Genomic DNA, 18626 nt, shown 5'->3' on the forward strand with positions numbered 1-18626 from the left:
AAACATTTTGGAAAGATGCTAAAAGTGCTGTCATTTCAGCGAATTCTGAATAATTTTCCAATAGCTTAATATCACGGACGAACATGAAATTATTTGATTGTGGACGAGTACGATTATTATTGCTTCATTATTATTCGAAATGTATGGCTTGTCATTCATATTAATTATCTCCGTACATCAATAGTGTCTCTCAAACTCAATAGTGTCTAGTGACATTTTATAATGTTTGAAGAAATGGATGTCTCCCATAAACACACAGTTCCTAACTTTATAGCTAGAGATTTTTTTATTCCTGTGGATCATGCTATTACAGCTCTTCTTCCATCTCGGTTAGTACTGTCGCATTTGCTAAAAAATCCACGCGGCCTTTCCCATTTTATGAGGAAATCCGCGGCTTAAGAAAGGCCGTGCTAGTTTAGAGTCATAGCACACCTCAATCTGTGCCGATAGCTTTCGCTGTGCCGAAAGCTACGTCAATCGCTTTGCCGAAGCGCGTCAATCAAGTATTCCATGAGTTTGGCAACCCTGAAGATTTAATGACTTTGTGATTGTGCAAAAAAACGAAGCGTGATAAAAATAAATTTATGTATGCAGCCTAAAATAACTGCTGCAGCATGGAAATTTCACCAGAATAAGCAAACCAAACCAAATCGGTTCCAAGAAGACTGATTGTAGCCCTGGTGCATGCCGGTTCCTTAGCTATACTCCGTCGGATGAATTCCGGAAAACTGGATGTGGTTCTTCATCCGTGGCATTGACTGTGGAAGAATACATCAACGATAACAACTGCGAAGTGGAGGTGGAACTGTTCAATCGTCTGCAAGCGGAGGACGGCTACATGAAGATTAGCGGGGATAAAAAATAAAATTTATCGATTTCCTCGAGGTGAATAACTTCGCGCTTTCGAATGTTTTTCTGTTGTATGCCAAGGGGATGTTTCGAAGGGGTTAAGGATCGGGTTTAGCTTGTTGCAATGTATTAAGGTATACCTTGATGTAACGTAACTGTCACTTTTGAGTTTCATCGCTGATTTCTAGCTAGCAACCCTGTAGCGTCCTTTCTCGTGTTACACTTCGCAATTTCACATGTTAAAATAATAAGGTGTCTGTGAATGCACGTAGCTGAAACTACTAATTAATCATGTTTTGTTGTTTTTGACATCATCCACATCCAGAGGGCCATTCACTTTCGAATGTATGGGAATGGTAGGAAACCATTTGGAAATGCATGAAAATTTTCAGTTTTTATTCATTATCGTCTTTATGGGCAGTTTTATATGCACAAAAATTGCACGAGTACATTACTATGGTGATCAGCATGTTTAGTCACTAATCGTGGATTTTCTGATATTCTCCATACTGCAAAAATGATTTTCCTAGTTTTCCTACCACTGAAGGGGTGAAATCTCTCGGATCTGCAGTATAGCTACTACTCAAATCATATAATTAATTGTTGTTCGCTGCGGAGAAGCAAGCAATGTCTGAAAATTACAGATGTATATACGTCATAGATCCTGAGTTGTGTGCTCTTGTAATTGCGAGGTGTGATGGGAAAATGGACTCTACAAAGAAACACCAAATCAAGCAATGTAATAACACCATCGAAGATATGAGACAATCCTCCATCTATTGTTCAATCAAATTTGAATAATTCTTCGATGCAATCGATGTAAATATTTACATTCCCCTTTATTCTGCGCCGCGAGTGAGGTGAGGTGACTCGCTGTCACTAGTGAGGTGACAAAAGTCACCGCGAGTGAGGTGACACTCCATTTGATTTGCACGGAGAGTCACCTCACTCGCGGTGACTTTTGTCACCTCACTAGTGACAGCGAGTCACCTCACCTCACTCGCGGCGCAGAATAAGGGGGATTATTTGACCAATCTCAGGTAATGATGACAGCAGTTGGTCTCTTTTCTACATTCATATTGTTTTCAATAGTCAAACGTCATGATTATCTGGGTTTTTAAGGTAAATATTACATTGTTTGCACCAAAGAATTGAACTGTTATTTGTGAGATATTGATGATGGAAGTCAAAAGTAACAGTTACTTTATATTGAGGTATACCTGTATTATTAGACAAACAAAACATAACACAATGTTTAAAGAAAGCCTATCTAATATGTCGAATACGGCACAATAGGGTATCATAAACAGGATGAGCTACCGGTGGCTATGAAGATCGCTCATCCGAGAAGGATGATTTGTATGAAGCTATGTATTTGACCACCATGCCTGTGGAATGGACTCATGTAAACCGTGATTTCCGATATTGTCGCTACCGGAAACGGCAAGCAATTGTTGTAATCACGTTGGTTGCAAAAATGGATGACCCTGAGGGTGATCTAGTTATTGCTGTTGCTGGTTATGATTTCGGCGTTGCTATTTATCACCACACTTTAACAATTCTTGCAGGGAATTAGACGAAGTACGGCTGCAGGAGAGATCCGAGCAAAGTCCTATAGGTTTGACTTCTAATCCGGGATACGATCGTCTAGTCCGATGGATTTATTAAATTCATCTTGAAGCGAAGATCAGAGACTGTCAATAAAGTGCGAAACCTTAGCAACTATTGGAAAATCGTCAGCAAAAAACATTGATGCCGTTTTATAATATACATATTCTGTGTGATTCTTGTCAATTTGTGCGAGCCGAGCAGTGTGCCGTGACGTATTTCAGCACAGTGTGCAGAGTTGATTACCCCTTGCATAGCAACCATGTTTATTTACTATGAATTACAGCATTGTTTTCATTTGCAATCCCTGCTAGTTGAGTTGCAAAGTGGCACGGATCTTGCAATTCCGTGGTATGACCAGGAAGAAAATTGAACGCCTTACAATCCAGATTAGGTCTAGTGATATTTTAAAATTTGTTGATGAACTAAGTGCAATCAGATGGGGTTTGCATGTAAATTCCTGATGCTTTTTTCATATTGAATCAATGGCACTTTTAACCGGCTAAAATGTTTTGATTGTGTAAAGAAAATCGCACACAAAGGAACAGTGACGATTGCAGGGTTGCACAGTTTAATCTTGCCATAATAAGGAACCGTAGGTTATGGCAAGTCCTGTACTGACTTCTAATCACACATCACGTCACTTGCAAGGAATCAGTAATTCAATCAGTCAGAATCTTGCAGTTTCTCTTACACCTCCGAAAAATAAAATTTAAACACAATCAAAAATGTCATTATAAGTTCAGGGTTGCCAAAATCGTCAGATATTGAGACCTTGATCGGCACACTTCGGCCTACTTCGGCACGCTCGGCATAGTGCTTGGGACAACTTTCGGAACAGCTAAATCTTTCCCCACAGTTGGTCCCGGACCACGTGTGTTGAATGGGTGCAATATCTTACGCAGATGTGGAAGCTGCCTTCCTACACATTCGATTGCCGTCAATGGATGGCAATCGATGTCCTTCGGTGATTGGCACTAGATTGTGGAATAGAGATCGACGTTAAATAAAGTTACATAATTTCTGGATGATAATTCAAGTTTGCTTCCAAAATAAGGGGAAATTGGGCAAATTGGACCATCACCATTCGATTTTCCACATTTTTTTTTCACATAAGATGAGCTATTTATCAGGACTGCTACCCTGCGCCGTCTAATTAAGTGGGATTTTGGGTCAATTTTTCCCCACTGTACACCGTCTCCAGTATGAGTTTTCTTTAAAGCCGTGGGTAGGCCTAGAAAGCGCTCACCAACTGAGTGGTCAAGTATTCCTTGGATTGGTAAGTTCTTATTTTAGTTGTCATCCGATAATTTTGGATCTCAGGATGAACTCTCCCGATGCCAACGATATGGATGACCAGCAGGAAGATTGTGTCACCCACGAGCACAATTGTTCTTTGCGAGGTAAAACTTTAACCATCGTAATCGCTGGATTTCATAGCACATGCTTTTTCTATCCAGATGAACCACATTTCCTACTGAGTCGTTTCAAGTCTCGCAAAAGTCTGGCCTTTCGCATTCGTCGGTGGTTTCTCATCGATGCCAACCATCCACAGACGAGGCGGTTCTACCGTTCGAGCTACCTCTACCGGACGGAGCTGATTCGGCACATCAAAAGCGATTATTGGTACATCATCCATCCGTTCAGCAAGTTCCGGTTCTTCTGGGATTGTTGGATGTTGTTCTACATCTATGCAATACTGTTGGTTATACCGTTGACGGTCGGTTTTGCCGCCGCTTTGAGAACCGGTCACTACATCTACATTACATCGGCAACGGTTAATGTGTTGGCCAGTTTTGAAGTTATGGTTAACTGTCTGACTGGATTCTCGCGTAATAAGTATTACAGGAATATTCACTTGAATCCGACGGAGATCTTTGTGAACTATTTGAAGAGGACATTTATGATCGATTTCTTATTTGCCTTTCCCTTGAGCTTATTGGCTAAGGTGTTCATCCGGGATAGTTCGGAAAAGTGGCTGCTGAGAGCTTTTGATGTGGCCAATGTACTGTTGATTCTCAAATTAATATCCGTGAGATTGATTTGGAGCTATCTGATGAATATATTTGAGGTTAGATGGTAGTTTGGTGGACTGATTCAATGGATAACATAATTTTATATTTTGCAGCGTTACAAATTGAACATGATCTACTATTACGTGATTCGATTGACACTTGTGTCCGGACTGTTTGTCCATTGGTGCATTTGCGTATACAAATTAGGAGTTGTGATGGTCGATAATGTAAGATTATTCAATATATTACGGACAACAGCAGATATGTAATTACGCCGTTTTCAGCCCGAGTTCGGCATTGATCCACCCTGGGATGAACATGTGAAGTACCTCCGCAACATGGATAACGGAATGTTGGCTCGCTATGGGAAGTGTTTCACATCAGTCTTGTTCTACTTATTTGTCCTGAGTTTTGGTGAGCTGGGTATCCCGAAAACCGTACACGGAAAAATATTGGCATCCATCTGTATAGTGGTGGGAATTTGTTTTCAAACGTATTTGTTTCGTAAGTTAAATTCATTCGTATGTACCTTCTATGGGGAAATTTGTTTCATAGTTCAACATTTCATAGTTCAATTTTTCAAACTGATCACAATTATGAGTTCATCCAAAAGAAAGTACGCCGAAGCGATTAGTCAACTGAAGGCCTATATGGCAATGAAGCAGTTCCCTCGGGAAATGAAAAATCGATTAATGTACTACTACGAGAAGAAATTCGAAAAATGTTACTTTGAGGAGGATAAGATTATAGAAGCATTTTCAGGTACCTATCTACTTATATTTATAATGGTAATTATCTCCACCAATACTATCTAATTCCTTCCCCCAACAGAACCCTTGAGAAATCAAATCACCGACCATAGCGCCGTACGATTCTACGAGAATGTTCCGATTTTCCGTGGAATACCGCAGCACATGTTGCTTCTTTTGGCACGTAATATGGAGAAGGAAATTTACCTGCCAAACGATATGGTGCGTGCTGAGTGAAATCATCCAAAGATGGATTTCCCAAAAGATTTCTACCCTTCCATTTCGTATCATTCGGTACATTTTTCTCATTACAGATAATGAAAGCCGGAACCGTGGGGATTGCAATGTACTTCATCTACACTGGATCGGTTGCTGTCTATACTCAGTCAGGCAAGGAGACGGGGCACTTGCATGACGGGGACCATTTTGGTGAAATTTCACTTTTTCTCAAGAATAAGGTAGGACTTAGATCTCCACCCTTTGCCTCTATTTTTCGAGTGCTTTTTTCACAAAATGGAATTGGTTCACACCAGATGACTTTACCTTTCCGAACGTACCGTAAGATTTGATAATGCTCCCATCCAGAGTTATGTACTTTGACTATATGTTTTAGTAACTATATGACTATGTAAAATCGTTGACTTCACGTAGAAGTAATACTAAAACATATAGTCAAAGTAAATAACTCTGGATGGGAGCATACCATCAATTACTGTCAATGGTCGAAAGGTACAGTAGCAGCACCTACCCCACCCGTGTCCCCTCGAGAGATCGTCAAGTCGACGATGACAGGAGCACATATCGTGGTAGGGGTAAACAATAGTTGCAATTTCCAAACCTACGACTGGATGCCTTCCTTCAAATAACAACTGAAGTGCGGTAAAAAATCGGTAGAACTGTTTCAAACACACAGTTGGTACTTGAGCGGGTCGGTTTTCATCTCTTTTTGCCAGTGGAGGCGGGGGGAGGACACCCCTCACCATCCCTCTCTAAAGGGGGAGTTTGGTAAAGAGAGATGAAAAAACCGATTTGTACCTTCCTTAAAAGTTGTCCTAGCTCACTATTCTACTATCCTCTACTATCTACAATTTTCACACTGCCGTACTCTAACGGAACTATCAACTCTATACTTTCATCTACTCCATCTATCGTATAAAAATTACCACTACAGTCTGTTATTTGAAATTAGCACCTTCAACTATGTAAAATCGTTGACTTCACGTAGAAGTAATACTAAAACATATAGTCAAAGAAACACATTGTTGAGATATTGTTAAAAATCTAACACTGCTTCTTGGCCCCAAACTCGGCCTACGGATTCTAAATTCGGTCTAACGCATTGAAACGCCATTTAAACGCCATTGGATTCAGTTCGGCCTATCAGATGAAGATAGTTTTGTTTTTGAGAATAATGGGGGCAAACATTCATATCACGTGTTTTCATTTACTTTGCTCGGTAGCTTTTGAACTAAAGTATCGTACCAATCGCATACATGACTTGTTAACTCTGAAATTATGGATTTATTTGATGTTTTCTGCTCGACAGGCCCGATTAGGCCGAAGTAGTTTGCTACCCTATGTTGAGACGAAGTTAAAAAAAGAGTTGGTGCTAGTTTTGTCCCTGTTGGGTACATTTCCTACTTTTTTTTTATATTTATTTAAGAGATTTTTAGCCATAGGCTAGTTCATCTACATTTTCTACTGCGACCAGTTGTTTGATCAATTGTGGTGGGTCCCTATTTAATGTATGCCACATCAGGGTGCTGCATAACTATTAGATTGAGTGGTGTCTACAGTTAAATTGCACCAGTAAAAAAGCTGTATGTTGCCATTGAATTAATTTTTATGAAATTTTGGGTGAGATGGCCTCAGCGTGTAATGTTTATACTGCGTGAGTTTCATTGTGAAATTTCTAATAGTTTTTAAAATAGAGTCGAAGGAACAGCGCGTGCTCGAGCAAATTTTGCACACTCGCACCTCAGCAACCCACATCTTTCGCACCGAGCCATCGGAAAGATGTTGGGAACCCAACAATCTACTGTTTTTCGTGTCATAAAACGTTTCGGGGATCGTTTAACCGTCGATCGGAAGCAAGTGATTGCAAGAAAAAGTGTTCCGTACTGCGTTGAAGATCACAAGCGAGTGGTTGCTGCCTTCAAACGCAAACCCAACTATTCCGTTCGGGATGTCGCGAAAAAGCTGCGCCTGTCAAAAAGTTTCGTGCAGAAAGCTAAGAAACGAGCAGGACTACGTTCATTTATGGTGCAGAAAGCACCAAACCGCAATGAATGACAGAATAGGACAGCTAGAACGCGGGCACGTAAGCTGTACACACAAATGTTGACAAAACCACAGTGCTAGCGGCGCCGGTGGTGTAGTGGTAAGCGTGATTACCTCTCATCCCAGCAGACCTGGGTTCAATCCCAGTCGGCGCTGCCGGGATGTTCTGAGGCATAACATCTCTGATCACGCCTTCCTTCGGAAGGGAAGTAAAGCCGTTGGTCCCCGGTTCATGAGTTGATGGGTCGATATGTAGGGTCCAGGTGTGGGAGCTGCCTCCCTGGCGTCGGTAGCATTGGTGCTAAGCACGGAAAACAATATCGACGGAAAAAAAGATCGACGGAAAAAGAAACCACAGTGCTGTAACATGAACGACGAAACATAGTATTAAATTCCCTGAAAATTTCATGACAATCGGTTGAGAGACTTATTTTTAGCGAGTATTTCTAAGTGATGCAATTTTCCAACAAATAATTAAAGGCTAAACAAGCTAGTTTTTAGCTTAATAATTATATTTTCGTCTGAATAAGCTCTTATTCTGCTTCTAATGTTTGTTGGGTTAACTGTGGACACCCTCTATCCTAGTAAGGAGCAATTCTACAAGCAGAGAAATGATTTTTAAATTTAAATGGATATATTTTTGGCTCAGAGCCTAATATATTTTTGGTATTGATTCAAATATATTATTCGGTTAATTAAAAAAAAATATTTTTGAATCAACAAACCGGTTGTAGAGTCAATAATCTGTTTGTTGATTTTAAAAACTATTTTGTTGATTCAAAAATATGTTTTGTTGAAATAGTGATACAATATGTTTGAATCAATAACAAAATACATTAGGCCCTGAAACAAAAATCAATTTTTCTGCGTGTAGGCCAAACAGCAAAAAAAAAATTGCTCGACCTTCTCTTGCATAATTATTTTTTATTGGCAATCATTCACCTTTTTGCTAAAATTTTGCCATTTTAGATCTTGTTAATTTTTCAAAATGACGCCTTTGAAATTTTTCAATTAATTGTATCACGAAAAGTTAGTGCTGATCAAAATGACGTCTGAGTCAAAATTGTAGAGAAACAAAGTCTGTCTAGGAAAATATACAAAGAAAATTTATTTTATAATTTTGAGTAAAAATTCTAAAACAGTGTTAAAGACTTGCATATCTCAAAACGTCCTGTTTTTATTAAAATGTAAACTTTTGAAATATTAAACACTCCGGACACTTAAAAATTAATCGTAGAACAACAACTTTTGATCATAGTATTTTTTAACTTTTCAGTACGCTTTTTATGTTGTTTTTTTCACAGAAAACGATTTAAAATGTGTCAGGTATTGTTTCCTGTCGCAAGTTTAAAATTTTTAACAAAAGCTGTTGTTCTACAATTTTCTGTAAATTTTTAGGTGTCCATGGTGTTGATTTTCAAAAAATTTTAAGTTTACATTTTTAATGAGATTTTTGTTTAATAAATATTGTTGAACAAAGACAGAAAGAAAGACTTTTTTTCTACAGTTTTATATCAGACGACATTTCGATCAGAAGTGATGTTTTCGTACTATAATTTATTGAAAAATGTCAAAGACTCCATTAAAAAAAAATAATACCATGGAAAAAATTGCCGAATTTTAGTAATAATTTCAACGATTGCCCATAACAAACAATTATGCAATGTTTCATTCAAATCGAAGAAGTTCGAGTCTGATCGATTCGTCATCGGGCGTGTAACTGATTTATGGCATTATAGAACGAATACAGTTTAGAGTAGGCAAAAATCGAATAAAAATTTATGTTTGAGTCAACCTTCTCCGATTTGTAGAAGTTTTGAAGCTAACGCATGTCCGCATAGACAGATAGGCAGAAAGAAGTGTACTATGAATAATGGATGAGGTGCGGCAAATACATTTGTGAAAATATCTTTTTGAGATATTTGTAGTCAGTTTTGTCTGTAGTTAATATTTTATTTTTTCCCTGTAACTATCGCAAATAATAGTTATTCAATAATAAGTAATTCAGTCATATATTCAGTAAAACATTTACGAATAACTTTAATTTGGATACCTAAGAATTTGACAGAAACAGTAGCAAGAATACAATGCCTAGGAAAATATCGATACGTTGTTCAGGGTTGTAGTTGATTTTGAACAGTGGCCATGGACAAAAGACATTTAATTGGAGTGGATTTTGGTTCAGAATTCGGGCTGCTATTTTGAGCAGTTGCATAAAGTTAGAAATAATATTTTGGTATTATTCAACAAATGTGGGCACAGTACTTGTGTGGAACTTTTGTTCAAAACTAATTTATCATTCTCGTAACCGTATAAATGGATTTGATAGAAAACGTTTAAAACTTATCCGATCGTCCTCACTGGTTTTCGGACTGCCTTTTACAGAACACTGCATTTTTTACCAATATTCTACACCAAAACCTTGCTCAGATACTCGAAAGTAAACAATACAACGAACAAACGAACCTGAACGAACTGCTGAAGGAAGAATGTAAACAAGCTTTATAAGAGTCATGTGTGTAGGTACACTCCCAACGTGTGTGATGTCCTTAGTCGATAGTTGGTGGTTCTCTGTGAAGATGTGTTCTGCAACCTTTGATTTGAAATCATATGTTAGGCCTTTTTCCTCTTGCTTTTTGGCCTTATTAACCTCCGCTATATGTTCTTTAAATCTAGTTGCTAAAGTTCTCTTGGTTTGTCCTACATATACTTTGTTACAATGATTACAGCTAATTTTATATACACCTGCTTTACCTAAAACATTAACTGGGTCTTTAGTGGATCCAAACAATGATTTCAACTGTTTATGTCTACTGGTGAAAACTAAATCTAATCCGAATTGTTTTAACTGTGGTCTTAGCTTACAAGTAATATCTTGATCAAATGGAAGTTGTAAATTTAATTGATGTTGCAGAGAGCCTCGAGATAAACAAACAACGTAATTCAACTTTACTCAACAGGGATCAAGGAAACGGACACACATGGCTTTTCAAGTTACTACCTAGGACACATCAACGAGTAAGCAGCGGAGTACCTGTTCCTACAGGAAATTAAATTTAAGTTTACCTAGTTTCTAAGTGAAAATGTACCTGTTTTAATATATATTTGGTAAATGCGATGTTTTTCTTCAGTCGAGTATTAGTACAAGACACTGAAGAAGTCTGCACATTGTAGACGAAATACGCGTATCTGTCAAGGATAAGCAAATAAGGTAGTGGAATTAAATGGAAATTACTAATCCTTCTCTCCCTCATTATACATTTACCGTGGACCCCCGGTAATATGACCGGTTTTAATCTGAACACTTTTTAATTTGAACTCCGCTTATCTGCACGGCGTGCAAACTAAAAATTGCCTAAACGTCATTTTGCACATGGAACGGAGTAAAGCAAAATGCAACATTGCAAAACGGAACGCAGAATCAAAACAAAACAGCAAATAAGGCAACCAGAAACACCCTGATAGGGTTACTAGAAGTTCAAATTAAAAATAAACCCCGTTTTATTTATTTATATATTTATTTTGTTTTCTTCATCGGACTTAACGTGTCTAAATGAAGCCTGATGGGGAAAAGCCTAGAAAAGGCGTAAAAACCCCATATCTTTTCGAAATACATGAATCATAATAATACAATACAATACAATTACAACGAACATTAATTAAGTCTATAGCATAAAAAAGTTATCCTCCTATGGTTGTCCGTGAATCAGGTAGAAGTCCTCGTCATGCAGTTGAACCGGAAACAAAAAATAAACAGGTAGCGCAATCCTTCACGTGTTCATTAAATGGACAGCTACTCACCTTCTCAGAAGTCTGCGTGACGAAAGGTTTCCGCTGCACAGTTGAAGTCGAAAAACTCGTAAAACTCGTTGAAACGCCCAGACATGAACCGTATTGGGTCATGCAAGCTGTAGTTCGCAGCACGAGGTCCAAGATGCAGGAAACTCCTCGACCGAAGAACTCGTTCGGGTGCGTAGATTTCTAATTCAGCCAAGATTCCTGGAGAGTCGATATCACCAATAAGTACTTTCGCTGCGTGACTAATCGTCCGCCTATGTTCTAGTGTTTCAAGACCCAGGAGTTGACAACGATCTTCGTACGGCGGAAGGTTCACAGGGTCATTCCAAGGAAGGTGACGAAAGGCATACCGAACAAATTTCCTTTGAACAGATTCAATCCTCGCTATCCAAACTGCTTGATACGGGCACCATACTACCGGCTGAATTCCAAGATCGATCGCACTAGACAGCAGTATAGAGCTTTTAGACAGGCAAGATCGCGAAACTCGTCAGCGATCTTGAAAATGAACCCGAGTTGCCTGTTAGCTTTCGCAACGATGCCCGAGTAATGAAGCTTGAATCTTAAGGCGCAGTCCAGCGTGATTTCTAGGTCACGAACATTGTCCACACGTTGCAGAGGTTGGTGATTTATCGTATAGTTGAATGCCACTGGTTTCATCTTGCGATGAAATGAGATAATATTACATTTTTGTACATTCAACGTGAGATAGTTTCTTGAGCACCACTCTTCGAAAGTATCGATTAGGTGCTGAAGCAGCAAGCATTCGGCGAAGCTACGAACGATCACATAGATCCTCACATCATCCGCGTAGAACGATCGGCAACCAGTTGAAAGGATCAGTTCGGCCTCATTCACAAAAATCGAGAATAGCAATGGTCCCAAGTTGCTACCTTGAGGAACACCGGAGCTGTTTGTAAAATAGTCCGATTGCTCTGATCCGATTCTAACACAAAGTTCCCGATTGGTCAGATAGGACGAGTTAAACCCGAGGATACACCGAGTTTTTCAAGTTTAGCGAGCAGTATGAAGTGGTCAACCCGGTCGAATGCAGCCTTGATATCTGTATATACAACGTCCACCTGCGCTCCAGCTTCCATACTCCGAAGACATAAAGAAATGAACGGAGCTAGATTTGTTGAAACTGATCTCTTGGGATAAAAACCGTGTTGGTCAAGAGAAATGTAATTTTTGCAACTAGAGAATAATGCGTCGTTGATGATGATTTCAAAAACTTTAGAGCAGGCACTGAGTGATGTGATCCCTCGGTAATTTTCGACGTTTCTCTTGTCTCCTTTCTTGTAGAGCGGGAACATGAATGACGATTTCCAACGCGTAGGGAACTCCCCCTGCTGTAATGAAATATTGAACAGCTTCGAAAGCGGTGTTGCAAGCTCTGAACAGCATCGCTTCAGGATGCTTGAGGGGATCCCGTCAGGACCAGCAGCATTAGATGGCGGATTCGACGAGGTCTACTGTAACCGAAGTATCGAAAAATTGAAAGCATCACTGGGAGTGTCCCTCACCGCTTCAGCAACTTGGGACTACGAAGCCGTAGGGTCATTGAAAATGGTTTTGAAATGTTCTGCCAGAAGATTGCATTTCTGCACTGCTGTTGAAAATAATCGTTTGGTGAATGAGTTACAAGTACGACAGTATTTACGGAGGGCCTTCGATCTCAGACGCTTCAAATTCCGTAGTCGAGCATTGGACCATACGGGTTTGGGAGAGGGTCTCCTCAATGGGACAGAATCAGTTATTGCCCGGCCGATGACCTCAGCGAAGTAGTTGACGGCTTCATCAATAGATGAACACGTGTCAAGGAACTGCCAATCTGCCTGGGCAAGCGAGTGACTCACCGTGACGAAATCTGCTCTACGAAAGTCGAGCTCATGTACATCAACAGGGGGGTTGTCGTAGCGAACAGGAACAGATAGGTTGATGGAAACTTCCAACGCAGGATGATTGGTGTCGATGCCAATCAAAGGCTCTGGGGCTTGTAGGATAGAACAGTCCAGTCCTGCAGCTTCGTTCACCAGAACGAGATCAAGCAGCCGAGAGTTGCTATTCAGTATCGAGTTGATTTGCGTTAAGCCATGTAGGTTGAAACCATCAAGGAGAGCACAGCATGATGCGGGCATGTTCGAGCGAAGAACATCAATGCTAGGAAGATCGTTTGCAGGAACGTTCCATGAGAGCCCAGATTGATTGTAGTCACCAAATATCAGAGCTAGGTCGTTTTCTTCTAGTCGAGAGAACACGGTACCAATCGAACTGATGTGGTTTGCAATGCTGCTCGAATCAGATTTCCGGTCTGGAGGTAGATACATAGCGCCAATACTTATTGATCTACGAGGCGTCGTTATTTTGACCCACAGCTGCTCTAGAGAAGTGCAAACTGGAGCAGGATCGATGCAGGAGCTTAGACGTTTGGATACCGCAATCAAGACGCCTCCCCCACGCGATTTGGTACTATTCTGATGGTTGCGGTCGTTTCGAAATACCGTGAATAGACTGCCAAATAATTGAGATGAATTAATGCGGTCATCGAGCCAAGTTTCCGTAAGAACTATGACATCGTAGTCAGAGTCAACGGTAGTCAGGAAAAAATCATCAATCTTTGTTCGCAGGCCACGAACGTTCTGGTAATACACCAACAGGCGGTCGAACGAAGTCGGTTGGAGGTCTGCAGAATGATCTCTCTGGAACACAGAGACGGATCAGGAGAAGAACTGTTTTCAACAAACGCATACTTGCCTGATGTAGAAGGTTGGAAGACCCCTTCACCATTCTCAACCACAGGGCCAGAACGACTACGATGACAGGAATCAGCAAGCGCGACTGGGGTGTCGTTCAGATTAGCGGGGGTCCACGTTATTGTAATGTTTAAGTGCTTTCTGTTTCCGTTTTTTTAGTTTTTTATTTGTCTGTTATACCAGACTGGATTTTGTTGTGCTTCTGTTGCGTCTTTTATTTCTTATAAAATTTGGTAGAAGATGTCTACAGCAGCTTCGACATTTCCTTCATTCCTTAGAATTATTTGCCAATTGACGCTGTTTAATTAATGTTTGATATTTTCGTAGACTACTAATTTCTATCTCGTATTCGCAGCCGTTGGGTCTTTGCTATTCATGCACAAATAATGCTTCGTTTTTCCACAATGGGTATAATGATTCGGTCACACAGAAATCTGCATAAATATTCGTAACTAAGAAGTCTAAATAGCAATTTTGCTGCATTAATTGATTTGGTTCAATAAGCAGTTTTGTCGAAAATGAACTGCAATGTTTCATTATCAACAACGACTGGGAGTAAGATACTTTAATTTTCAGAGTCCAGAATGAAGTCGTCATGGCGTTGGTTGAAGTCTCCATAGATGCAAACTTTCACCTCAGGAGGAAGTTGAGATATAATTTGTTCAGCATTTTGGAAGAATATTTTATAAGTGTTTTTATGAGCATGGTCTGGTGGAAAATAGACTGAAGCGAACACGTGTGTTTCACCTGCTATGTGAGATTTCACCCAAACATGCTCAAATAAATTACACTGTGCTGTAGAGATGATTCTTGGCCGAAGAAAACGATCAAGAGTAGACAATTTACATGATATTTTCATTCATGCCATGCAGTGATGGCATAATCATTAGCAAATTTATATTTTTCATGCTTTATATTGATTTTACAAGCTCCTTTGATATTGCGAAACTATTCACAACGTGTACAGTTTAAGCTGATAGTTGATTCGACGCAACAATGACTTCGTTGCAGCTCGTTTTCTTAGAAAGAGAAGGTATAATAATGCTATCTAGTTTTTCTCTTTACCGATAGCAGCAGGGGCCTGGCTGGCAGCCATATTTTTGATGCTATCATCTGCCCTTGTCTTTCTGTTTGTTTATAACACGATTTTCCATCCCTTTCCACCATGTATACGACAGGCGGGCCGTATTTAAATAAGGCCCGTGATGTTGCCTACTGTCAAACGTATAGGATTGATATAGGGTTGCCAGCCCCCTGGATGGCAGCCACGAAGCGAATGTTGCCAGCCGTTTTCGGGTGCGGTCGGGTGTAAAACCAAAATCATGAAACTCAATCTCACCACAGTTTGTTGAGATTTGCAGCTGGTGAGTTTTGTTAGTTTGATATTGCGAGCGATATCACTGCTTACAATATCAACCGCAGTTGTTTACTTGTTGATTTTGTCTCCGAAAATCAAGTGTGATACCACAGACAAACAGACGTAACTCTTTGAAAAAGTTTTTCTTGAAAACATAGTATCTCAACATATGACCTCAGTAACGACATCTCTCGGGCTTCTCGCGGAAAACAAGCTTGCTCGCTAGTTCACTAACAATATTGCATAAAAGTTCTATAGAATGTATAGAAACGTCAAAGTGATCCGATGCCAGCGCTGCGGCGAGTAGTTTGCGGAACTGATAATATTCAAATCAACCGTTAAACGAACGAACGAAGATACACAACGAAGTGTTACGTCTGTTTGTCTGTGGTGATATTGTTCTTTGGTGAGATTTGATTGTTTAATATTTTCCCAACACTGGTGCCATGAATGAATCAGACCCATTGATCAGTTCCATTTGGATGGCCAAAAGACTACAGAAAAAGGTGTTTCTGGATTATCCTGACATCGTGAAAAGTTTCTGCTATGTTCACTGATGAGAGGAAAACTAATTATTAAGGGTTAAATGCCTGGGTTGATTTTGGATGACCGTAGTCTTAAAGCGGTGATTCTAGGATGGTAGTCGAAACAAGAGTGACGACTCGTTAGAATGGTTTATTCCATGAAACTGTACAGATGAAACAGATATCTTCATGCTACTGTTTCTATCTCTGTTTTAAAAAAATCAGAACTGCCATTTGACAGTATACTTCAGTTTCATGATATTTGAATATTCTGTAAGTTGTCCAATAACTGATACTTATAACTTAACTTATAACTTATAACTTTTTATAAGTTATAACTTATAACTGCATTGCATTGGAGAAACTTATGAAAGCTGACTTAAGCTGATAGGCTCTTTTCACATGTTATTCTTGAACTGTAGGGTGTCTTTATTTTCTGAAATCAATCTTCTGCTGTAAGCGATATAAAAATGTAATTTTTAATTTTAAACCAATCAAAAGTTGGCCATCAGTGTTCACTCGGCTGTCGACAAAAGCAGGCCACTCTCGATGTGTGCTACGCGATCGTCTGTTTTCTCGGCAGCAACCATTGTGTGGTCCTCCTCATTGTTCTTCATCGGCAGTTCTTCCGGTCGATGCGTCGTCGACTTTGGAAAGCAACCGTTTCGTTTCGTTTTGCGTCCATTTCTGCAATGGACGCGCTCTGACCCTCGTTGGCGTAAAACAATTTGCCATAAATGAAACTACTGGAAGCGGCTCCAGTTCTGGTTGAGGAGGCTTTTTGGATAGCGGAAGATAAAGTGTTTATTGTGTTGTATCTTTTGACTATAGCTTTAAGATGTATTGTATAGTGACCAAGAATCGTCGGCTCTGTAAAGTTAATTCGGTTGAGCCTTATCAAATAAATTAATAAACAAAAAAAAAAAAAAGTTGGCCATGAAATGTTGAAAATTGATTATGAACTACGTAAATTAATTACCTAACTACCATGAAGTAATAATTGCAAAAAATGCGAAAAAATGACGGAAATATTTTTGTCCGCCTGCTTCTATGTAAATCCTCCATGGTGCATTGACAAACTTTTATACCCCGTTCCCATTACAGCGTATATCACGTGATACATGCTGTCTTGCAATGAGCACTCATACATCTAGTTTTCACAGGAAATCCTATGTATGAGTGCACATTGCAAGACAGCCTATATTACGTGATATAGGCTGTAATGTGAACGGGGTATTAAAGACATCTTGTCTTTGTCGACACTGTGTGGCACTGATTCTTAAAAACTTACAAGTAGATTATGTGAGTTGATTTCAATAGCCCGGTGTTTATTGGGTTACCATAGACTAATCCATCCGGCATAGTCACTAAAAAATGTTCAAAAACGAACGCTGATCGTTGTATTTCTATGGGGATAAAATAAAGAAAAGCATTATTTTTCTCAACACCTTTTTTTCAACTTTTTGCCGTTCCCGTGTAACATTTTTTTTTAAATTTCCGGTACCATTTTTGAAATTTTTCAAGATCTAATATGGCCACACATGCGAATCATTGCCCAAAAGAAACAATTATGCAAAGTTTCATGCAAATCGGAGAGGGTCGATTTATAAATTCAATTTTCTTTTCGCTATTTTCTGTAGAACTGCTCAAAGGGCAGGCTCTGAGAAAAAAGTTCCTCTATTTGCCATTTTGGACCACAGGCTCACAAGCCGCACAGATAGGTCCAGACAAGGCTCTCCATATTAGTTGGTTTTGGTTGTTTTGGTCAACTCACATTACTATTCTTACTTCTACTTCCAGCATTTTGGTTGAAACTGGAAGCTTTCCCCACATGTTCTCACATTTTTTTTTTATTCCCATCCTCTCTTGCAGCACTTGGTAAATGTAATCGCGATCGAGTTTACCCAAATCTTCGTACTGCGGCGGAAAGTGTTTGCCGAATTCATCCGGCCGGAACACGAGCTTTACCAGCGGTTGGAGACGGTGGCCAAGGAGCGGATGCAGCAAACACTGCTCGAGGAGGAACAGCACAAAAGCCATCTGCTCATGGTAGATGGAGGTGGAAACGAGTAGAAAGAGGCATCTTGAGGTGTGATGACAGCCTGCCGGTAGAAATGTGCAGCATCCAACAGCAGGGAATGAAGTTGTTACCGAGGTTGTTACGCTTGTACACCACATGAAATGAGAGTTTTACTTGGAATCATATTGTGAGTGGGGTGGAGGGCGGGTGTGAGTAAGGATATAAGAGGGAGATAAAATTAACGAGATTTGTCCCGATAAGCTCAGCTTGTGAAACTTTGCGTGAAAGGTGGGATGGGAAGCAAGCGATGTGCCAAATGAAGACATTTTCGACACGGCCAAGTGATAATTTTATTGAGCAGATTTGGCGAACGAGATAATATTCATTAACTTGCTCACTGATAACGGTCGCTTGGGTGAGCATTGGGGCAGAACAAATGAAATTACATGACACTTTTTGCGGTACGGTGAACAGGATAAAACGGCACTTTGTCTGGGAACTTTTGTCATTTATCTTATTTTTTGGATCATCGCTGTAGAACAACCAAAATAAGAGAGACTCGCGTGGCTTGAAGAATCGGTTTTATTATTCTTCATCAGTGCGACACCTCGCGAATGGAGCATTATTATTCATCGCCTATTACAGCTATTACGAATCGGACGTGATCATT

The 18626-nt window shown here is 39.8% G+C and overlaps 1 protein-coding gene across 1 annotated transcript; it reads left to right on the top strand.

Annotated features, from left to right (window-relative positions):
* The first annotated feature begins 3774 nt into the window (after nt 1-3774).
* On the top strand, nt 3775-18393 carry LOC135703834 (potassium/sodium hyperpolarization-activated cyclic nucleotide-gated channel 4-like). Its single transcript, XM_065225159.1, has 8 exons — nt 3775-3860; nt 3918-4528; nt 4586-4699; nt 4757-4976; nt 5043-5234; nt 5304-5443; nt 5536-5679; nt 17809-18393. The coding sequence occupies exons 1-8, from the start codon at nt 3782-3784 to the stop codon at nt 18007-18009; spliced, it is 1701 nt and encodes a 566-aa protein (XP_065081231.1). The 5' UTR covers nt 3775-3781; the 3' UTR covers nt 18010-18393.
* The last annotated feature ends 233 nt before the right edge of the window (nt 18394-18626 follow it).

The sequence above is a fragment of the Ochlerotatus camptorhynchus genome, unplaced genomic scaffold, assembly GCF_037179485.1.
Source record: "Ochlerotatus camptorhynchus isolate MF236.1 unplaced genomic scaffold, CSIRO-AGI_Acam_v1.1 ptg000222l, whole genome shotgun sequence".
Lineage (NCBI taxonomy): Eukaryota > Metazoa > Arthropoda > Insecta > Diptera > Culicidae > Ochlerotatus > Ochlerotatus camptorhynchus.

Coding starts and splice junctions, on each gene's coding strand:
- LOC135703834 (XM_065225159.1), top strand. CDS start 3,782: ATGAACTCTCCCGATGCCAACGATATGGATGACCAGCAGGAAGATTGT. Junction 5,235..5,303: donor GATTATAGAAGCATTTTCAG/GTACCTATCTAC, acceptor TTCCCCCAACAG/AACCCTTGAGAAATCAAATC. Junction 5,680..17,808: donor CACTTTTTCTCAAGAATAAG/GTAGGACTTAGA, acceptor CCTCTCTTGCAG/CACTTGGTAAATGTAATCGC.